The sequence below is a fragment of the Nerophis lumbriciformis genome, linkage group LG11 (assembly GCF_033978685.3).
Source record: "Nerophis lumbriciformis linkage group LG11, RoL_Nlum_v2.1, whole genome shotgun sequence".
NCBI lineage: Eukaryota > Metazoa > Chordata > Actinopteri > Syngnathiformes > Syngnathidae > Nerophis > Nerophis lumbriciformis.
Window position 1 is genome coordinate 30,833,740 of NC_084558.2, and position 24,328 is coordinate 30,858,067.

General features: G+C 39.4%; 2 protein-coding genes across 2 annotated transcripts; both read right to left on the reverse strand.

Moving 5' to 3' along the window:
- Window positions 1-14: 14 nt before the first annotated feature.
- Window positions 15-6,939, reverse strand: LOC133610521 (uncharacterized). Its single transcript, XM_061966857.1, has 2 exons — window positions 6,821-6,939; window positions 15-1,915 (listed from the first exon to the last, which is right to left on the reverse strand). Exons 1-2 carry the CDS (start codon window positions 6,876-6,878, stop codon window positions 1,044-1,046), a joined length of 930 nt encoding a protein of 309 aa, XP_061822841.1. The 5' UTR covers window positions 6,879-6,939; the 3' UTR covers window positions 15-1,043.
- A 4,964-nt stretch (window positions 6,940-11,903) lies between these two features.
- On the reverse strand, window positions 11,904-23,828 carry LOC133610510 (uncharacterized). Its single transcript, XM_061966840.1, has 2 exons — window positions 23,688-23,828; window positions 11,904-15,983 (listed from the first exon to the last, which is right to left on the reverse strand). Exons 1-2 carry the CDS (start codon window positions 23,740-23,742, stop codon window positions 15,037-15,039), a joined length of 1,002 nt encoding a protein of 333 aa, XP_061822824.1. The 5' UTR covers window positions 23,743-23,828; the 3' UTR covers window positions 11,904-15,036.
- Window positions 23,829-24,328: the final 500 nt, after the last annotated feature.

Consider the following 24,328-nt stretch of genomic DNA (forward strand, 5'->3'; position numbering starts at 1 on the left):
TGCTTTAATGCTGCTTTTTATTGCCGCCTGTGCCGTTGCCATGGATACAGGGCTTTTCCTCCATAAACTACAAATGACTGTATTTGAAAGACCGTTTGTGTTACTTGAAACAGCGCCCCCTGCCTACATGTGGCGGGAAAAGACCTCAACAGATGACCAGACATGTTTGGACATCTGTGTCCACACTTGACAGGTAAGATTTTAATACAGTTCACAAAGCACTGCTGTACAATGTGGTGGTCCTTTTAGAGTTTCTGATTGGACGCTGACAAGTTTACATAATTATTAAATACCACAGTTTTACTGCCATAAAAGATTCAACAAATCTCTGGAAAAATATTAGAGTCATGGCGACATGATCCTTTTTCCACCAAGGGATGCATACTGAAAAATTGTAATATATTTATTTAAAATATTGTAAAAACGCTTTAAAAAAAACTTGCAGGCAGAACTCGTGTTTTCATTTCGTGGTTATGATGCAGTCCCACAAATGATTAATACTGTATAAAAATACAACCAGCTGCGTGCGATTCACTTTTTCCCCATCATTGCATCTTCCAAGCGGGAGGCAGACTTTTCTGATGGCAGTACGTCAAAGAAAATGAAAGTGAAATGAAATTAGAAATGGTAAAATGTTAAGAAAGTGGGGAAATCAACACTAGATGCCTGGTCCAATTCGCTTAAATGCTGCGACTGAAGGATAAAGACTATCTTTAAACTTGGAAAAATCCCGCTCCAGCGAAAATAAAGCAATGCAATGGTCTCTCTCCCAAGCCCGCAAAGGAATAGAAGAAAAGCGTTTGAGGGACGTAGGTGGTCATTTAGAAATAATGTAGCTTTAAGTTACGACGTTTCTTTAACTCTCCTCTTTTTTATTGTCTTTTTGCTCATAAAAAACAAGCTGCTGGCCACACTTTGGACACTGCTGCCTTAGGTCAAGGAATGCTTGAACATTTGTTTAGCGTGTTGGATTCAACATCCAACACGTATGTATTAAAGTACCAATAGTTCCATATTTTTCAGACTTTTTAATCATCACACACTCAACTACAAATCTCTCCTGTGTGTGTTCTCATGTGATGGACCAAAGCTGACCGCCGACTGTAGCTGGTGTTGCAGATTAAGCAGGAAAAAGGTTTCTCCCCGGTGTGGCTCCTCCTGTGTCTAGCCAAGCTACCTTTTTGAGAGAACTTGACACCGCAAAGTGAGCAAGTGAAAGGTTTTTCTCCGGTGTGAATGCGAGAGTGGACGATCAAGTCGGAGCGCTGACACAAACTTACGTTGCAGACCGGGCAGGTAAACGTCTTTTCTCCAGTGTGAGTCGTGGTGTGTCTCACCAAGCTGCCTTTCTGAGAGAACTTAAGGCCGCAAAGCGAGCAGGAGAACGGTTTCTCTCCGGTGTGAATACGACAGTGGGTGATTAAATTGGAGCGCTTCTTAAATGTTTTACTGCAAAACGAGCAACTAAAAGGGTTTTCTGCCGTGTGAAGCGACATGTGTGTTGTCAGATTCTTTTTTTTCCCAAAACTTTTGTTACAATGAGAACATTGAAAGTGTTTGTCGTGGTCGCCTATCGAGTGTTTTTTAGTCTTCAGAAGTTCTTCATCAGTGTCCGTAGATTGTGATGTGTCTTCACAGTCTGACAGTGGATCTAAGATGTAGTCTTCGCCTCTCATCTCCTCACTGTGATGAAAATGTGACCACTCGGCTCGCTCCTCATCATCTTCTTCATTCTTCACTTGGACCTTGCTTATGTCCACCTCCTTAAACCCTTTTAGTTCCTCTTCTTCTTGGCTGATGCTGTGCTCCTCCTCTTCCTCTTTAATGTAGGCGGGCAGTGGCTCCTCCTGCTTCACCCTGCGCTCCTGCTGCTCTTCTTCACCAATGACTACTTTTAGCACATCTGATGGTAAAACTAAAACATAGACCAAAACAATGGATAAAACATACAGTTATCAGCAAATGCCATGTACAACTGAAGTATAGCACACCTCCCTCTTGTTCCGGTAACAGTATTGATAATACAAGTGGTACCTCAGTTTTTTGTACACCCCACTTTTTGCACAATACTGTCTTCATCTGAACTTTAAGATCGGATGACTATTGAAACCCAAGGTACCACTGTATTTGTTTTTATGTACCTATACTACGACTACACACAGATAGGAAAATAGAAATTGGTTAGTTGAAATTTATTTCGAACATCTATACAGTTTCAATATGATACATTAATAGTTTCAATTTCTCTTTACAACATGCCCAAAAAGGAGTAGGGAAAACTATCCCACCTCTTTTCCACTTTATAGCAATTACTAACACATATGTTCACTTCTTATTCTCAATTTGTAACACAATTTGCATCAAGGATATCTAAATACAACAGTTCTGCTAATAAATAGCTATGATTATCGCAATAATTTTTCCTTGTACTTTGTAAACACTTGTAGTTTGATGAGCCTCTTAAACTGAATCATATTAGTACATTATATGTATATATTATATGGGCTGCAACAACTAATCGATTAAAATTGATTATAAAAATAGTTGGCGATTAATTTTGTCATCGATTCGTTGGATCTATGCTATGCGCATGCGTAGAGGCTACTTTTTTTTTTTTAAGAAACCTTTATTTATAAACTGCAACATTTACAAACAGCTGAGAAACAATCAAAATAAGTATGATGCCAGTATGCCGGTTTTTTTTTCAATAAAATACTGGAAAGGATAGAAATGTAATTTGTCTCTTTTATCCGATTATTAATCGACAGATTAATTGATTAATTATTAGTTGCAGCCCTAATTATTTGATTTATTTGCCTAACCCATTCCATAATTTAATTCTACATACTGTTTTGCTAAAGGTTTTAAGTGTTGTAAGTGCATACAAATGTTTTAAGTTAGATTTTTATCTAAGGTTATATTTCTCCTCTTTTGTTGAGAAGAATTAGTACATTCTTAGGTAGCAGGTTATAGTTTGCTTTGTGCATAATTGTAGCTGTTTACAAATGCTCCAATTCATTGAATTGCAATATTTTAATTAAAAAAATAAAAGGTGTGAATGTTCTCTATATCTAACTTTATGTAACATACTAACTGACTGACTTTTTGTAACACGGTTAGTGAACAAATTGTACTTTTGTAGTTATTTCCCCATATTTCTGCAAAATAACTTAGATATGGTAAAACTATCGAGCATTAGAGAATATGAAGTGATTTTTGGCCTAGAACATATTTTGCTTTGGTTATTATAGAAATATTTATTGCCACTTTATATTGTATATTTTGTATATGCTATTTCCAGTTAATTTGAACATATATTACACACAAAAATGTTATTTATTTCACCCTATCAATGTCTACTCTATCTGTTTGTATGTGTGTTTGACTTTCTCTTCTACTGTTACCAAATTGAATACTTTTTAATAATGCTGTTTCTTCCTATAAAATGGTTGAACAAAAACAGAGTTAATTAATCCCAGCCCTTGTCTCAGCTATGACTGATTTTTAGTTTTTGTTTACTTTCTGTATTTAACACACTATACAAGTGAAAGAAACGGATAAAGATGTATAACAGTAAAGTTAATGTTTGTAGGTAGAGATGTCCGACAATATCGGACTGCCAATAAATGCTTTAAAATGTAATATCGGAAATGATCGGTATCGGTTTCAAAATGATCGGTATCGGTTTCAAAAAGTAAAATTTATGACTTTTTAAAACGTTGCTGTGTACACGGACGTAGGAAGAAGTACAGAGCGCCAATAAACCTTAAAGGCACTGCCTTTGTGTGCCGGTCCAATCACATAACAACTACGGCTTTTCACACACACAAGTGAATGCAGGCATACTTGGTCAACAGCCATACAGGTCACACTGAGGGTGGCCGTATAAACAACTTTAACACTGTTACAAATATGCGCCACATTGTGAACCCACACCAAACAAGAATGACAAACACATTTCGAGAGAACATCCGCACCGTAACACAACATAAACACAACAGAACAAATACCCAGAACCCCTTGCAGCACTAACTCTTCCAGGACGCTACAATATACACCACCCGCTACCCCCCACCCCACCTCAACCCCGCCCCCCCAACCCTGCACCACCTCAACCTCCTCATGCTCTCTCAGGGAGAGCATGTCCCAAATTCCAAGCTGCTGTTTTGAGGCATGTTAAAAAAATAATGCACTTTGTGACTTCAATAATAATAAATATGGCAGTGCCATGTCTGCATTTTTTTCCCATAACTTGAGTTGATTTATTTTGGAAAACCTTGTTACATTGTTTAATTCATCCAACGGGGCATCACAACAAAATTAGGCATAATGTGTTAATTCCACGACTGTATATATCGGTATCGGTTGATATCGGCATCGGTAATTAAGAGTTGGACAATATCGGATATCGGCAAAAAAGCCATTATCGGACATCTCTATTTGTAGGTATAGCTTAATAGTTATCTCCACACGATAATACAGATTTTAGTAATGCCACTGATTCAGAACATGTTTTGCTTTGGTCAGTATTGGAGTGTTTGTCACTTTGTGTTGTCTATAATGCAATTCCTATGCAGAGCAATTCAAAGTCCTTTACAGATGGACAAAATTACATAAAGGCAAAAAAAATAATGAACAAAAATACATTTATTATTTAAAAAATCATTAACTAAAAGCAAATAGTATTTCCAACTACCTTTGTCTATTCAAATGTGTAGTTTGTCAATGTCTATCAGAGGTGGGTAGTAACGCGCTACATTTACTCCGTTACATCTACTTGAGTAACTTTTGGGATAAATTGTACTTCTAAGAGTAGTTTTAATGCAACTTACTTTTACTTTTACTTGAGTATATTTATAGAGAAGAAACGCTACTTTTACTCCGCTACTTTTATCTACATTCAGCTCGCTACTCGCTACTAATTTTTATCGATCTGTTAATGCACGCTTTGTTTGTTTTGGTCTGTCAGACAGACCTTCAAAGTGCCTGCGTTACTGGTGACGTTTCACTCCGTTCCACCAATAAAATGTAGTCACTAGTGACGTTTGACTCCGTTCCACCAATCAGATGCAGTCACTGGTGACGTTGGACCAATCAAACAGAGCCAGGCGGTCACATGACCTGACTTAAACAAGTTGAAAAACTTATTGGGGTGTTACCATTTAGTGGTCAATTGTACGGAATATGTACTGTACTGTGCAATCTACTAATACAAGTTTCAATCAATCAATCAAAAGTGTGAAGGAAAAAAGACACTTTTTTATTTCAAACGTACATCCCGTCACAAGCCTAAAGACTGACTGCACAGTTCCTGTCTTCACAATAAAAGTGCGGCTCCATCGCGCCTGCGCTTTCAAAATAAGAGTCTCCGAAAGCCAGCGCAAACAAGCTAGCAAGCTACGGAATTTTCCGCCAATGTATTTCTTGTAAAGTGTGTGAAAACGAATATGGAAGCTGGACAAATAAGATACCAAAAACCAACCACTTTCATGTGGTATTAGACAGAAAGGAGGAACTTTTTTTCTCCTGCATTTGAAAACGTGGACGTTAAGCACTGCTGTCTGATTACAATCAATGCAAGTCATCAGAATCAGGTAATACACCAACTTATATTCTTGTCAACATGAAAGAAAGGAATCTATATGTGTTAAACATGCATGTATATTCATTAAAACACCTTTAACATGTAAACAAAAACGGCAAAATAAATAAATATAAATGATATACTGTATATATCAATGTATATATATATATATATATATATATATATATATATATATATATATATATGATATGTGTGTGTATGTTACTCATCAGTTACTCAGTACTTGAGTAGTTTTTTCACAACATACTTTTTACTTTTACTCAAGTAAATATTTGGGTGACTACTCATTACTTTTACTTGAGTAATAAATCTCTAAAGTAACAGTACTCTTACTTGAGTACAATTTCTGGCTACTCTACCCACCTCTGATGTCTACACAGTCTTTCTATTTGTGAGTGTCTTTTCTACTACTACCAAATAACATTGTTTTTAAGTTTTGCTTGCGTTAAAACATTGTCTGTTTTTTTTAATCAACACACATTTTTAACGTGTTAATTTCCACTGATTTTAATGTTTTAGCTCCCGTACATTTTTACCTGAATAATGCTTTGTAAAGGTGGTAAACTTCCAAATTGAGTATTATTATTATTATTTTATTTTATTTATTTTTTTATATATAAACCTTTGTTTATAAATTTCAACATTTACAAACAGTTGAAAATAATAATCAAAGTAAGTACAAAAGAAGTACATAACAGTACAAAAACAGTACAAAACAGCGCGGGTTGTAAATTCAAAGTAACTAAAACAGAATGCAAAATATATATATAATAAACAAAGTGCAAAGCCATAGGCTCACTCAATCTCAGTAACTTAAATTTGGAACACAGCATCATATTTTTTTACAGCTTTTTGGCTAAATTGAGTATTATTTCCATCACTATTGCACTCCACGTGATGTCACTCAAGCAGGTATTTATGCTGAACTTAGCAGCACAATTCAATTTTACTTTTGAACGACAGTTGAACAATGCAGAGTAAAACATTTATGAGTTACATAACCAGGTAGATGTTATAAACACACTGACAAAGAAAAAGTGAAAATAATAATATGCTCTTTAAGTCAGCATGTAAACATGGCAGTATTGAGTTAGCTGAGGCTAGTAGTATGAGTGGATGTTTAGCTAGCTTTAGCTTAACAATGGTTGCATTATTCGTTATTAGTCATGTTTTCAGCAACGCTATGTTCCTTTATAGAGCGGATATACCACAAACCTTCACATTTCAGCTTCGTTTCAGGACATAAACATGTTTGCAGGCGGTGGTCCATCATGATGTCCCAGAGACTGTCGTTGATATTTTACGTGATGTCGTTATTTTTAACATCCGGAAAGGCACTTCAAAATAAAATATTGTACTGGGATCTCGCACTTAAGGTTCAAGAGACAAACTATCTTCGTGCCTTGTTTTGAAATTCGAATCAGAAATTGTTCTTGCTTCTAATTTTCTCACTCGACTTTAAAAACTTAATACTGAAGTCCTACATACCATTGTGTATTATTAACAGAGGTGGGTAGTAACGCGCTACATTTACTCTGTTACATCTACTTGAGTAACTTTTGGGATAAATTGTACTTCTAAGAGTAGTTTTAATGCAACATACTTTTACTTAAGTATATTTATAGAGAAGGAACGCTACTTTTACTCCGCTACTTTTATCTACATTCAGCTCGCTACTCGCTACTAATTTTTATCGATCTGTTAATGCACGCTTTGTTTGTTTTGGTCTGTCAGATAGACCGTCAAAGTGCCTGCCTTACTGGTGACGTTTCACTTCGTTCCACCAATCAGATGCAGTCACTGGTGACGTTGGACCAATCAAACAGAGCCAGGTGGTCACATGACCTGACTTAAACAAGTTGAAAAACTTATTCGGGTGTTACCATTTAGTGGTCAATTGTACGGAATGTGTACTGTACTGTGCAATCTAATAATAAAAGTTCCAATCAATCAATCAAAAGTGTGAAGGAAAAAAGATACTTTTTTATTTCAACCGCACGAGGACGTTCCTGTCTTCACAATAAAAGTGCCGCTCCATCGCGCCTGCGCTTTCAAAACAAGAGTCTCCGAAAGCCAGCAAACAAACTAGCAAGCTACGGAGTTTGACGCCAATATATTTCTTGTAAAGTGTATAAAAACGAATATGGAAGCTGGACAAATAAGATGCCAAAAACCCACCACTTTCATGTGGTATTAGACAGAAAGGAGGAACTTTTCTTCTCCTCCATTTGAAAACGTGGACGTTATCATCACAACTGTCTGATTACAATCAACGCAAGTCATCAGAATCAGGTAATACACCAACTTATATTCTTGTCTTCATGAAAGAAAGGAATCTATATGTTAAACATGCATGTATATTCATTAAAACACCTTTAACATGTAAACAAAAACAGCAAAATAAATACATATAAATTATATACTGTATATATCAATGTATGTGTATATATATATATATATATATATATATATATATATATGATATGTGTGTGTGTGTTACTCATCAGTTACTCAGTACTTGAGTAGTTTTTTCACAACATACTTTTTACTTTTACTCAAGTAAATATTTGGGTGACTACTCATTACTTTTACTTGAGTAATAAATCTCTAAAGTAACAGTACTCTTACTTGAGTACAATTTCTGGCTACTCTACCCACCTCTGATGTCTACACAGTCTTTCTGTTTGTGAGTGTCTTTTCTACTACTACCAAATAACATTGTTTTTAAGTTTTGCTTGCGTTAAAACATTGTCTGTTTTTTTTAATCAACACACATTTTTAACGTGTTAATTTCCACTGATTTTAATGTTTTAGCTCCCGTACATTTTTACCTGAATAATGCTTTGTAAAGGTGGTAAACTTCCAAATTGAGTATTATTATTATTATTTTATTTTATTTATTTTTTTATATATAAACCTTTGTTTATAAATTTCAACATTTACAAACAGTTGAAAATAATAATCAAAGTAAGTACAAAAGAAGTACATAACAGTACAAAAACAGTACAAAACAGCGCGGGTTGTAAATTCAAAGTAACTAAAACAGAATGCAAAATATATATATAATAAACAAAGTGCAAAGCCATAAGCTCACTCAATCTCAGTAACTTAAATTTGGAACACAGCATCATATTTTTTTACAGCTTTTTGGCTAAATTGAGTATTATTTCCATCACTATTGCACTCCACGTGATGTCACTCAAGCAGGTATTTATGCTGAACTTAGCAGCACAATTCAATTTTACTGTTGAACGACAGTTGAACAATGCAGAGTAAAACATTTACGAGTTACATAACCAGGTAGATGTTATAAACACACTGACAAAGAAAAAGTGAAAATAATAATATGCTCTTTAAGTCAGCATGTAAACATGGCAGTATTGAGTTAGCTGAGGCTAGTAGTATGAGTGGATGTTTAGCTAGCTTTAGCTTAGCAATGGTTGCATTATTCGTTATTAGTCATGTTTTCAGCAACGCTATGTTCCTTTATAGAGCGGATATACCACAAACCTTCACATTTCAGCTTCGTTTCAGGACATAAACATGTTTGCAGGCGGTGGTCCATCATGATGTCCCAGAGACTGTCGTTGATATTTTACGTGATGTCGTTATTTTTAACATCCGGAAAGGCACTTCAAAATAAAATATTGTACTGGGATCTCGCACTTAAGGTTCAAGAGACAAACTATCTTCGTGCCTTGTTTTGAAATTCGAATCAGAAATTGTTCTTGCTTCTAATTTTCTCACTCGACTTTAAAAACTTAATACTGAAGTCCTACATACCATTGTGTATTATTAACAGAGGTGGGTAGTAACGCGCTACATTTACTCTGTTACATCTACTTGAGTAACTTTTGGGATAAATTGTACTTCTAAGAGTAGTTTTAATGCAACATACTTTTACTTAAGTATATTTATAGAGAAGGAACGCTACTTTTACTCCGCTACTTTTATCTACATTCAGCTCGCTACTCGCTACTAATTTTTATCGATCTGTTAATGCACGCTTTGTTTGTTTTGGTCTGTCAGACAGACCGTCAAAGTGCCTGCCTTACTGGTGACGTTTCACTTCGTTCCACCAATCAGATGCAGTCACTGGTGACGTTGGACCAATCAAACAGAGCCAGGTGGTCACATGACCTGACTTAAACAAGTTGAAAAACTTATTCGGGTGTTACCATTTAGTGGTCAATTGTACGGAATGTGTACTGTACTGTGCAATCTAATAATAAAAGTTCCAATCAATCAATCAAAAGTGTGAAGGAAAAAAGATACTTTTTTATTTCAACCGCACGAGGACGTTCCTGTCTTCACAATAAAAGTGCCGCTCCATCGCGCCTGCACTTTCAAAACAAGAGTCTCCGAAAGCCAGCAAACAAACTAGCAAGCTACGGAGTTTGACGCCAATATATTTCTTGTAAAGTGTATAAAAACGAATATGGAAGCTGGACAAATAAGATGCCAAAAACCCACCACTTTCATGTGGTATTAGACAGAAAGGAGGAACTTTTCTTCTCCTCCATTTGAAAACGTGGACGTTATCATCACAACTGTCTGATTACAATCAACGCAAGTCATCAGAATCAGGTAATACACCAACTTATATTCTTGTCTTCATGAAAGAAAGGAATCTATATGTTAAACATGCATGTATATATTCATTAAAACACCTTTAACATGTAAACAAAAACAGCAAAATAAATACATATAAATTATATACTGTATATATCAATGTATATGTATGTATGTATGTATGTATGCATATATATATATATATATATATATATATATATATATATATATATATATATATATATATATATATATATATATATATATATATATATATATATATATATGATATGAGTGTGTATGTTACTCATCAGTTACTCAGTACTTGAGTAGTTTTTTCACAACATACTTTTTACTTTTACTCAAGTAAATATTTGGGTGACTACTCCTTACTTTTACTTGAGTAATAAATCTCTAAAGTAACAGTACTCTTACTTGAGTACAATTTCTGGCTACTCTACCCACCTCTGATTATTAAATACGTATGTTGCGTCATGTTATTTCGTAGCGTGCTACCTGTGGAACTGGCGGAGGCTTCCACGCCGTCATCCTAATTTTGATGAAATGGTAGTATTATTTATCAACTTGAGACGATGTTAATGAAATCGATACATTTGTCTTGTTTATTTCCACACATATATAGGTAAGGATTTTCCACATTGTTACATAAAGTTATATTTAAATATTGTTATATATTTAATTATCAATATACTAGGGCTGCAACAACTAATCGATTAAAATCGATTATAAAAATAGTTGGCGATTAATTTAGTCATCGATTCGTTGGATCTATGCTATGCGCAGAGGCAATTTTCTTTCTTTATTTTTTATTTTATTTTTATAAACTGCAACATGTACAAACAGCTTAGAAACAATAATCAAAATAAGTATGGTGCCAGTATGCTGTTTTTTTTCTTCAATAAAATACTGGAAAGGATAGAAATATAGTTTTTCTCTTTTATCCGATTATTAATCGATTAATCGAAGTAATAATCAAGAGATTCATCGATTATCAAATTAATCGTTAGTTGCAGCCATACAATATACATTTTTAGACAAATCTGAACATACAAATGTACCAAACTTTAAACAAATCACTCAAACTTAGCACCAAGCTTTAGTGACAAAAACACAAAAGCCTCTAAATCGTCGACCAGTTGTGTTTTATAAACATTTTAAATTTGGTCAAAGTCGGTTAAATTAAGGTCAAACAGTCAGGTCGGGTCCACAGAAAGGTAAGATTTTTTTTAATTTTTTAAACGGTCATAGGTAAACGTTACAGCGTTGGTCTCACTCCTGCAAAAGCACACTAAAACTAAAACAGTGTGTTTTTACAATTGCAAGATGGCTGCCTCAGCACAGCAGCAGCCTCGCCGAGAACATCGCACTTTTAATCTTAAATGTTTTAAACCAAAACCTCGTTTAAAGACAACTCATTTAGTTCTCTTCTAAATTCATTTTATAATAGAATCCCACATACAAACACACTAAATAACTTCAAAATTGTGTGTGTGCATAAGCATGCTTCAAACATCATTTATTCCTAAAATGGTATTTTCCTTCTCTTGTTGAGAGGTATTGTACATTTCTGGGGAGCTCAATATTTGCTTTCTACATGATGTTTGCAGTTTGAAAAGGTACGAGATCTGTTAGTTTCTGTGAGGAACTCTGTGAGGTAGTTGTGACCCCAAGATGCAGGAAACAGGAGGGCGATGTGCAGGTAAGAGTCTTTTATTGAAGTCAAAATAGGAGGAGCAGTCATGCCTGCAGCAAATGGTCCTCAACATAATCAGTCCTCCAGCCCTGACGAACAGGTGAGGCAGGCATAAATAGCAGCCTGATTGGCAACTTCAACCAGGTGTGCAGGCTGCCAATCAGGGACAGGTGAGGAAAACGAGCGTTCAGTGAGACATGCAGGTAGTGGAACAAAAATAAGAGCGCTGACAGGAAATAAACATCAACTAAGGAAACATAACCAGACATGAAGTGACAAATCGTCGCAAGTTTCAATTATTCAGAATTAATGAACAAATAATATGTGTGTTCTCTATTTGTGTATAATTCTGACCGATCTTTTCTGCAGGACTATTTGAATCCTTCCCCCATATCTCCACACGATAACTCAGGTATCGTAACACCAAAGAACAGTACAGAGTATGAAGTGACTTTTGATTCAGAAGTTCTTTCGTCTTACTCAATACTGAAATGTTCTTGCACTTTATAGACGGCGTTGCTCAGATGGTAGAGCAGCTGTTTCAGCAACTTAAGGGTTCCTGGTTTGAATCCGTTGTGTCCTTGGGCAAGACACTTGACCTGCTTTGCTCCTGATGGGTCATGGTTAGCGCCTTGCATGGCAGCTTCTGCCATCAGTGTGTGAATGGGTGTGTGAATGAGTGAATGTGACGTATAGTGTAAAGTGCTTTGGGTATTGTGCAGGTATAGTAAAGCGCTATAAAAAAGACCATGTTGTTAAAGTTAAAGTACCAATGATTGTCACACACACACTGGGTGTGGTGAAATTTGTCCTCTGCATTTGACCCATCCCCTTGTTCACCCCCGGGAGGTGAAGGGAGCAGTGGGCAGCAGCGGTGCCGTGGTGATTTAACCCCCAATTCCAGCCCTCGATGCTGAGTGCCAAGCAGGGAGGTAATGGGTCCCATATTAATAGTCTTTGGTATGACTCGGCCGGGGTTTGAACTCACAACCTACCGATCTCAGGGCGGACACTCTAACCACTTGGCCACTGAGTAGGCATGTTGAGTGGTTTCCAGCTCATTTTATTATCTATTATGACTCCTTAAAGTCAGTTTTCTTGCACTATGTCAATGTCTACCCTATTTATTTGTATTTGTGTTTGACTATTTGTCTTATCTTTTCCAAATAACAATATTTTACTACTACTTAAAGGTAATCGGTTTTCATCAAAACAGTTTTAGGTTTTTCATTTATACCTGCACTATTTTCATGATTTCTCGAGCAGAAGGTGACATCTGCAAATAGTTTTAACTTGAGGTCTAGATGTAATAGTTTTTGGCCCAGAAGTGACCCTTGATCTAATAACAACAATAACTAAGCAGTCAGATGTGTATTCTCCTATCCTGTTTGTTAGCTTTTCACCCAATTCAGACCAATCCCCTAATGCCGTCTCGTTCTCATTTGTCGATTAGGATATTGTGATTGTGTCAAATGATTTTGAACATGTATGTATGTTAACATCCCCGCGTATAAAAACATTTGAGGTTATTACTTGTGTAAGTTGTATTGATCCTGTCCATGCATTTCTCTGACTGATTTTGGTCTTCTGTATAAGCAGCTGACTATAACAATAGTTCTTCTCCTGGTGGATTTCTATTGTTATACATTCTGGTATGTTATCAATAGCCTTTGTTTAATCTTTTACTACTTAAAAGTTATTATTTTACTATATACTATATACCCCTACTCCGCCTCCACTCTTATGGTTTCTGTTCTTCTTAGTCTTAGTCTTAATCGTCTTGGCCCCCTTGGGAGCATAGGGCGTCCACCATGGATCTCCACCTCACTCTCTTCTGCGCGATGGTCTTCACTTCTTGCCAGGAGGTCCCCATCTTGGTCAGTTCATCAAGAGTGGACCACCTCCAGTTGGATTTTGGTCTCCCTGGCTTCCTCTTGCCTTGAGGATTATAGTCCAGGGCACTATGTTTCTCGGATCCTTCCTAAGTGTATGGCTGATCCATCCCCACTTTCTGCTTTTGATTTCTGTTGATGTAGTTAAATTCATATCCTTCCAACTCAAACGTGAGTCCCCTTTCTACATCAAGCCATGTCTCTGAAATTGTAATTACTTTAAAAGGTTGATTATCTCAGGAAGTTGGCGTACATGCTTTTGCTATTGATAATGGTAATTGGGTTGTACTTGCATAGCGCTTTTCTACCTTCAAGGTACAAAGCGCTTTGACACTATTTCCACATTCACACACACATTCACACACTGATGGCGGGAGCTGCCATGCAAGGCACTAACCACGACCCATCAGGAGCAAAGATGAAGTGTCTTGCTCAAGGACACAACGGATGTGACTAGGTTGGTAGAAGCTGGGGATCGAACCAGGAACCCTCAAGTTGCTGGCACGCCACGCCGTCCCATTGATGCGTATCATAGATAGCCTATCTTCTGAATGTATGTTTTTATTGTTCCACTTTGTAATAGTGACAAATACTGCTAATTGTGTGGGAAAAAATGGTGTCTGGGTCTATGTCATCCGGTTTGAGCCGTGTATCGTCTGCGTAATGAAGGGTCATGTAAACATTTTCATTACTCACTGAAAATGCTGTTTTCTGAGTAGGGCCTGCAGGGCGAATTTTTTCATTAGAGATTGTGTGTGACATATCACGGAACAGAAGTAGAAGGAAGCAAGTAAACGTGTATCAGAATTAATTGTATGCTGAATGTTAGCAGCTAACAGCTTGCTGCCCGGAAAGTTTGGGTATATTTTGTCTGGCCGGAATATACACTCAGTACACTGGATCAACTTGAGGTACGTGAGCTGGCAGTTGCATGTCCATGCCCTCTTCCGACTTCGAAATGAAGCGGCTGATTCAGAGCCTCACCTCACCAGCCATGAACCTCACAGCACATCACTGAATAAATGTATCTACATGATGAGTTAGGACTAAATGTAGCGTTGCCATGGCGACAGCCACAGTACTGGTAGACCAGCAGGAAAGAGGAAGAAGGAAGCTTATGTTTTATGTGTCACAACATACAAACCTGAGAGGAGGTCTGACAAAAGCAGTGCGAACATGCAATACTTTAGTCGTTTATTAAGTTAGAAGTGGAATAAATGTTTTGCAAGTGCCACATGACAATGACAGAACCACTAGGTGGCGCTCTTCCCCTCAACACACTTGTGTCTTTTAAACTGCGAGTGCCAGGTGAAGCGCTGCTGGCAAACGTCGCAGCCGAACGGTTTCTCTCCGGTGTGGGCCACCATGTGCGTGGTCATGTGACCCTTCTGAGAGAACCTTTTGCCGCACACTGAGCAGGCGTACGGTTTCTCTCCGGAGTGCGCCGCCATGTGTCTGGTCAAGTGACCCTTCTCGGAGAAGGTTCGCCCGCACAGCGAGCAGGAGAAAGGTTTGGCGCCGGTGTGCGTGCGCATGTGTATGTTCATGTGACCTTTTTGAGAGAAACTCTTGGCGCAAACGGAGCAGCTGAAAGGCTTGGCGCCGGTGTGCGTCCGCATGTGCTGAACCAACGCGTTGCTCTTGGCGAAGCTGGCCTCGCAAACGGAGCAGGAGAAGGGTTTCTCCCCGGTGTGGATCCGGAAGTGAACCACCAGATCCGAGCGCTTCCGGAACCTTTTGCTGCAAACGATGCAACTGAAGAGTTTCTCAGCGTGGACCTTCTTGTGCCATTTCAGGCTCGACTTGGACAAGAAGGTTTTCCCACACTGCGAGCACGTCAACGACGCTTCGTGAGGCTCGAACTTCTCGCTCGCAGCCGCTTCTCTGGGGTCGCCGGGGTTTAAAGCGGGCGCGGTGGTACTGATCCAGTTGTCATCGCTGACGTCCGTCTCACCAGAGTCCGACGTCACGTCGTCAGCCTGAACCAGCGAGCCCAAGATAAGGTCGGCTTCTTGTCGACTCGTCGCCTCCTTGCCGCCATGAAGCCGTGACCACTCGGCTCGCTCTTCATCTTCTTCACTCTTCACCTGGAACTGGCTGATGTCAGACTCCTCCTCTTCCTCTTTCAGCTGAGGGGGCTCTGGCTCCTCCTGCTGCTCCTCTTTCACAACGACCACCTTGAGGACGTCTGATGGCAGCACTAAAACAAACGCACGCATTAATCCGAGGAAACACTGGAAGTCTTGTTCATCAGTAGTAGTCCCTTCAAATATCGTGGCTTCACTTAATAACAGATTTTTTCAAACACTTTTTTTTAAGTAGATTCTATATATTTGTGGTCTAAATCAAGTGTTATGTCTTATTTATGTTAAAGTTAAAGTACCACTGATAGTCACACACACACTAGGTGTGGTGAAATGACCTTCTGCATTTGACCCATCCCCTTGTTCCACACCCTGGGAGTTGAGGGGAGCAGTGAGCAGCAGCGGCACTCTGGAATCATTTTTGGTGATTTAACCCCCAATTCCAACCCTGGATGCTGAGTGCCAAGCAGGGAGTATTATATTTATTACAGTGCAAGATTTGTCTTATTTTCTATTACTATGCCGTAGCGATCGATAAAGATATTTACAAAGCGGGACTTCTGTTTCCGGATTAGAGCTAAATGCTCTCTCTCTCTCTTTGTGGCGAAGTTGGTAGAGTGGCCGTGCCAGCAATCGGAGGGTTGCTGGTTACTGGGGTTCAATCCCCACCTTCTACCATCCTAGTCACGTCCGTTGTGTCCTTGGGCAAGACACTTCACCACTTGCTCCTGATGGTTGCTGGTTAGCGCCTTGCATGGCAGCTCCCGCCATCAGTGTGTGAATGTGTGTGTGAATGGGTAAATGTGGAAGTACTGTCAAAGCGCTTTGAGTACCTTGAAGGTAGAAAAGCGCTATACAAGTATAACCCATTTATTATTTATTTATTATCACTACTTGCTGTACATATCCTACCATGTCAGACCTACACTGTTTCAATATCCATTTCTCTGTTCTCAATTGTTGATGACTGATAATAACAACCAAACCTAACCCCCCCCCCCCCCCCCCCCCCCCCACCACCACCCTCCACACCCCGGATTGTAAATAATGTAAATAATTCAATGTATACACCCTGATGATTATCTTGTGTGATGACTGTATTATGATGATAGTATATATGATAGTATATATCTGTATCGAATCAATTTAAGTGGACCCCGACTTAAACAAGTTGAAAAACTTATTCGGGTGTTACCATTTAGTGGTCAATTGTACGGAATATGTACTTCACTGTGCAACCTACTAATAAAAGTCTCAATCAATCAATCTCAAAAAAACATGTCGGCTAATCTTGTCGCTACTGCAGCTTCACCACAAAAATACATTTGACTAACTTCGGTGTTTCCCACAGATTGCTAAAATACATGTGGCGGTAGAGGCATGGCCAGGTCAGTGTTATATGTAGGCATGTGAACACCTTTTTTTTTTTTTTTTTTTAAAGAGGAAAACTGACAAAAAAAAAATAAAAATAAATTTTGGCACACAGTGCTGCCGCGCAAACCTCAAAAGAACATTTTGAAAATCAAGACTACATTTCCTGCAATTGAGTGCATGTCTACACTATATTTTACTGTTAGGTTTATTCTCATCTACCAACCCCTTTTGCCTGTCTTTTTGACACCTATGTGTCCCATGAATGTACCACAGATTTTTTTGCAAATAATTTATTATTATTGAAAATGTCATGCATGCTAAGAACTCAGAAAACGTTTACCTTTTGGCAACTCTATCTTGTAGCCACGCCCCGTCATGTAATATAGTTAATCAGCTGTGTGTCGGGCCCCACCCGGATTAACTGCGGCCCTGGACGTGCTGGCCCCCGCCAGGTTCGGTCTTGTGAACGCAAGATCTTTGACAAACAAAACGTTTATCCTGAAGGATTTCTTCACTTCCCGCGGACTGGACTTCCTCTGTGTGACGGAGACATGGCTGAGAGCCGGTGAGTCCGCCCCTCTTAATGAACTTCTGCCTCCGGAGTGTTCCTACTTTAATTCCCCACGGCCGTCCGGTCGAAAAGGAGGAGGATTAGCAGTCGTTTTTAAAAATGACTTTAAATGCCGTCAGATCCGCCTACAATCCTCCTTTTCAAGCTTCGAACTGTGCATGTTTGAACTGGGTCTTTCTGATGTCGTCCTGTGTGCCGTCATCTATCGACCACCCAAGTACCACAAAGACTTTATAACTGACTTTTCTGAATTTCTGGCTGAAATCCTGCCCAAATATGATTGTGTCCTTATTGTGGGTGATTTTAATATTCACACCTGCTGTCCAGACGAGCCGCTTTCCAGGAGCTTCCTGAATATAATCGACTCATTTAACTTTGTACAGTCTGTGTGTGGTTCTACACATGAACGCGGGCATACACTCGATTTAGTGCTCTCGTATGGTTTGTGTGTTTTTAATTTGGACATTTGCGACGCTGTGTTCTCTGATCACATGCCGATCTTGTTTGATATTCCCACGCAGTGTCCAGTTAAATTGTGCGCTCCGCCCCAACGCTCTCGCATGTTTAATTCTTCGTCTCCTGCTCGGTTTTCCTCTATTTTTTCGACTCTTTGTGATGATAATTCTGCAGCCTCTGTATGTCTGAATACTGAAGAGTTGGTTTCTGGGTTCAACTCTATTTGTTTACAAACACTGGACACGATCGCGCCTTTCAAATTCCGCCGCTCTAAAGCTACGCCTCAGCCCTGGTTGAATGACGTCACTCGTGCTGCAAGGCGCGTATGTAGAAGAGCAGAGAGAAAATGGAAAAAAGACAGACTGCATGTGTCCTTTGCCATTTTTAAAGAAAGCCTGTTTTCCTTTCAGATGACTGTAAAAGCAGAAATGAATATACATCTATCTCAGATTATATCTTCTAACTGTAACAACCCCAGAGTTCTGTTTAAAACTATTAACACTGTCATGGATGCTCCCAAATCTGTTGGTTTTGATGCTTCTTGTGAATTCTGTGAAAATTGTCTCCATTTTTTCACTGACAAAATTGTGTCAACTAGAGCCAGTCTATCTCAGCCTTCATATGACCCTTCTGTTCCTCTGCATTTCTCTTCTGTTTTCCATCAGTTTGATGTTTTTTAAGTGACACAGTTAGTCATATGAAGCCCTCTGGTTCTCCTGCAGATGCCCTCCCACCTCGCCTGTTTAAGGAGGTACTTGCTACTATTGGATCAAGTGTCCTTAACATTATCAATAGTAGCCTCTCTTCTGGAATAGTTCCAGTAGAGTTTAAACATGCAGTGGTACGACCTCTACTTAAAAAACCCAGCCTCGACCCCTCTCTCCTCTCTAACCTCAGACCTATCTCTAATCTTCCATACATTTCCAAAATATTAGAGAAGGTTGTCTACAGTCAGTTGTTGCCCTTCTTAGAGGATAATGGTATCACTGAGCTGTTCCAGTCCGGTTTTAAAGCCCTCCACAGCACAGAGTCAGCGCTTTTAAAAGTTTTTAACGATATCCTCCTGTCCACTGATTCTGGTAAATATGTTGTCCTGGTGCTTTTAGATCTGTCCGCTGCGTTCGACACCGTCGACCACGCCACCTTAATCACTCGTCTTGAGAACTGTGTGGGCATTAAGGGCGCCGCCCTCAACTGGTTCCGGTCGTACCTAACCGACAGGAGTTTTTGTGTAAAAGTAGACAGTTTTATGTCGTCCACAGCTCCTTTACCACATGGGGTCCCCCAGGGCTCAATCCTTGCCCCAATTTTATTTGCGCTTTACCTTCTCCCCCTTGGTTCTATTTTTAGGAAATACAGTATTGCATTTCATTTTTACGCCGATGATTGCCAGATTTATTTTCCCATGGCACAAAATAACACGGTTCAACATCTTACTGACTGCCTGCACGACATCAAAGTCTGGCTTTCAGCTAACTTCCTGAGCCTAAATGAAGACAAAACAGAAGTTATGTTGTTCGGTCCAAGTCGCTCTCCCTCCCCCAACGTTGACCTCGGCACTCTGACCCCGTATCTCAGCGACTGTGTCACAAACCTGGGGGTAAAGTTTGACTCAGATTTTAAATTCGAAAAACAAATCAGCAGCGTCGTTCAAAAAAGCTTTTATCAATTACGCCAAATAGCGAAAGTGAAACCGCTTCTATCAAGTCATGATCTTGAGAAATTAATCCACGCCTTTATCTCGACTCGTCTTGATTACTGTAATGCCCTGTATGTAGGCATTAGCCAGGCCTCCCTCGCCCGCCTGCAGCTCGTGCAGAACTCTGCTGCTCGTCTGCTAACACAGACCCGCAGACGTGAGCACATCACCCCTATTTTAGCGTCCCTTCACTGGCTCCCTGTGCGTTACCGAATCAATTTTAAACTCCTTTTATTTGTTTTTAAATGTCTAAACAACCTCGCGCCAACCTATCTCTCCGACCTCCTTCAGCCTTACTGCCCCACCCGATCCTTAAGATCAGCCGATCAGCTGCTGTTGACGGTCCCTGACACAAGGCTGAAGCTTAGAGGTGACAGAGCTTTCGCCGTGGCTGCTCCCAAGCTCTGGAACGACCTACCCCTGAGTGTTAGACAAGCCTCCTCTCTTCCTGTTTTTAAATCTCTCTTAAAAACATACTTTTATTCCATGGCTTTTAACACTGAGTGATATCCATCCTGCAATGGCGCCCCATAATACACCTGCTGTGAACCTGTTTTTATGTTTTTATTTATTCTATTTTAATTATTTATTTTTTATCGTGTTCTGTTTGTGTTGTGTTGTGTTTGCTTGGTACTCGTTTTATCTTTTAACCTGTTCATTATACAGCACTTTGGCTACCCCTGTGGTAAATTTTAAATGTGCTTTATAAATAAAGTTGATTTGATTTGATTTGATTTGATCAAAAATATACCTTCTTGCTGGATACTAATAAATGCTCTAGAGCAGGGGTGTCAAACTCATTTTAGCTCAGGGGCCGCATGGACGGAAATCTGTGCACATTAAAATCATGGCATTAAAACTAAAAAAATAAAGACAACTTAAGATTGTTTTCTTTGTCTTACTTTGGCCAAAAATAGAACAAACACATTCTGAAAATATTACAATAAAAATATGGGAAAAAAATACCGGCAGCGGTAAAGTTTAGATCCACGAAGGAAAGAAGAAAGTGAATGAACGTTTATAACTGAATCAATTTACATATCCATAAAAATGTGTTTTCTTTTGTATTTTTTTTTTTAACGAATTAAGTAACGTTTATGACAACCTTGGAGTCTTGTTCACAAGTGAGGGAAGAGTGGATCGTGAGATCGACAGGCGAATCGGTGCGGTGTCTTCAGTAATGCGGACGCTGTATCGATCCGTTGTGGTGAAGAAGGAGCTGAGCCGGAAGGCAAAGCTCTCAATTTACCGGTCGATCTACGTTCTCATCCTCACCTAAGGTCATGAGCTTTGGGTCATGACCGAAAGGACAAGATCACGGGTACAAGCGGCCAAAATGAGTTTCCTCCGCCGGGTGGCGGGGCTCTCCCTTAGAGATAGGGTGAGAAGCTCTGCCATCCGGGGGGAGCTCAAAGTAAAGCTGCTGCTCCTCCACATCGAGAGGAGCCAGATGAGGTGGTTCGGGCATCTGGTCAGGATGCCACCCGAACGCCTCCCTAGGGAGGTGTTTAGGGCACGTCCGACCGGTAGGAGGCCACGGGGAAGACCCAGGACACGTTGGGAAGACTATGTCTCCCGGCTGGCCTGAGAACGCCTCGGGATCACCTGGGAGGAGCTGGACGAAGTGGCTGGGGAGTGGGAAGTCTGGGCTTCCCTGCTTAGGCTGCTGCCCCCGCGACCCAACCACGGAAGAAGATGGATGTATGGATGGATGGATTATGACAACCTTTTTCCAAAACACAATATAGAATGTGAGATATAACAGGATATTGCATACATTGTTTTCTAAACGGTTACAAAAAAGTGGGACCCCAAAAATGTACTGTAGGACCCCATTTTATGACTTGATGGGGTCGCTGGGACCCCAGTTTGAAAATTCCTAGCGCCAACACTGATGGAGTATTGGTGCGTGCAAAACAGCAGCAGGCGGCTGTGGCCTGCGGGCCGGTTCTAATACTACTCTAATATCATTCTCGGGGGCCATAGATAATTCATTCAGATCCCGCCCGCGGGCCTTGACTTTGAAACCTCTGGTCTAGAACTACAACCGGTTCGGAACTAAGAGTGTTCAAATCATCCAAATAGGGCTGCAACTAACGATTAATTTGATAATCGATTAATCTGTTGATTATTACTTCGATTAATCGATTAATAATCGGATAAAAGAGACAAACTACATTTCTATCCTTTCCAGTATTTTATTGAAAAAAAACAGCCTACTGGCACCATACTTATTTTGATTATTGTTTCTCAGCTGTTTGTACATGTTGCAGTTTATAAATAAAGGTTTATAAAAAATATTTAAAAAATAATAATAATTGCCTCTGCGCATGCGCATAGCATAGATCCTATGGAAAGGATGACTAAATTAATCACCAACTATTTTATAATCGATTTTAATCGATTTAATCGATTAGTTGTTGCAGCCCTACATCCAAATATGATTAGCAGCAGAGTAGACGGCCGTCAACATTGTGCCTCGGAGAACACTGAAACACTGAACTATAGGCAGAACACCTTTTTGATGAGCTTCATCTACAACTCCTGCCTCATCAATAACCCATATCCCCACTGGTGACACCAGCGATATCGCAGCATCGGACACTTTAGTCTAATAAGACAATGAACGGGCATAATGGAGATGAATTAGTTTTGATGGACGGATGGATGGACATCAATAACATGGTTTAGGCTAGAGTGATGCGGAATGGAAACATATACAAGCAATCCCAACAACACGGAACGCTAACAACAAAATCTAATGATCATTGTGCGACTGTCAAGTTGACCAAGTTTTTGCAAAACAACACGTATCCGTGGTTTTACACGTGGAAGCTTAATTCTAACTTGGAGAAATGACCCAGGATGTGACAATTAAGAATTTCCAAAATTGTGGAATTACTTCTGTCAATACATGGCATTGACAAGTGAGGCAGTTCTGGATTATTACATCTGGAGTTTAAGGTGGCTTGCTGCAGTACTGAAAATATGAGTCCGTTATTTGGACTGCCACAAATAGATTGGCCACGACCTGTGAAGTGGAGGTTGGCATCATTATTGCTCCAAATACACATCAGACACAGCATAAAAAGGGATATACAGGTAGTATTTGTTGCATTATTCTAATAAAAATACAAGGAGTCGAGCAAGGCACAGGGGAGACGAGGCGTGGAAGAGTACAGAAATCTCCACAAGAGTGCAGTTGCATGTCCATCCATCCATCCATTTCCTACCGCTTGTCCCTTTCGTTAAAGTTAAACTTTGTTTAAGTACCAATGATTGTCATACACACACTATAGGTGTGGTGAAATTTGTCCTCTGCATTTGACCCATCCCTCAGCTGCATTTGGGCGGAAAGCGGGGTACACCCTGGACAAGTCGCCATCTCATTGCATGTATTTATATTAAATTCGTTGTAGTTGATAAAAAATTTGTTTTAAAACAAGTTTTCCACGGACAAGTGGATCCCTGCATTGTAATAGCGTTAGATCGGCTGCTTTAACGCAACCACTAAATGATGAAGTGTGAATGCTGAACAAGGAGGTAGAGCATATGGAAACATTATAAACACGCTGACACCGAAAGCGTGCAGAAAAGAGTCATTGCGTCAGCAAATTGAACATGGAGCTAGCAGCGTCTCCAAACATGTTATGCTAGCATTAGCTTAGCAATGAAGGTGCTATGGTCGTAAAACATGTATGGAGTAAAAATGTCACAAACCTTCACTTTGTAACTGTGTCTCGGGATACAAACTTCGCGGCAGCTCTCGATCCATCTCAAGTTTTAAACTTAATGTTTACGTCTTTGTTTTATTTGTTCACGCTACCATTGTCTCTAGTGGGCGCGACCACTGTGCTTGTCTCAACATCCGGAAACACTTTTCAAAATAAAATACTCCGAAGCGACCAGCGGTTAAACAACGTAGAAAGTATCCGAGGCAGGTCTTTTTTTTTTTTTTAGCTTATTTAGAAATTTCCTCCGGATATTCCTATTCGGTTACTTCGTTAAGAAACAGAATGGTCTTATTTGTTTTAATTATTTAACGTGACACACGTACACTGAGTTAGTGTCTGGCTGTGACGAATCTATGTCCAGACTTGACAATTGTTGTATAGAATACGATTTAAAAATGACGTATCCTATTTAATGTAATATCGTTACTGATTTTTGTGTGTCTTTGACTCTTTCTAACAAGGTTATTTGGTGACCGGTAGGCGGCGTGGCTTTTGGCTGCTTTTGCAACACTTATATTCTTCATTTATGCTAAAGTTAAAAAGTACCAATGATTGTCACACACACACTCGGTGTGGTGAAATTTGTCCTCTGCATTTGACCCATCCCCTTGTTCACCCCCTGGGAGG

Coding starts and splice junctions, on each gene's coding strand:
- LOC133610521 (XM_061966857.1), bottom strand. CDS start 6,878: ATGATGGACCACCGCCTGCAAACATGTTTATGTCCTGAAACGAAGCTG. Junction 1,916..6,820: donor AACGAAGCTGAAATGTGAAG/GTTTGTGGTATA, acceptor TCTATGTTTTAG/TTTTACCATCAGATGTGCTA.
- LOC133610510 (XM_061966840.1), bottom strand. CDS start 23,742: ATGGATCGAGAGCTGCCGCGAAGTTTGTATCCCGAGACACAGTTACAA. Junction 15,984..23,687: donor GACACAGTTACAAAGTGAAG/GTTTGTGACATT, acceptor CGTTTGTTTTAG/TGCTGCCATCAGACGTCCTC.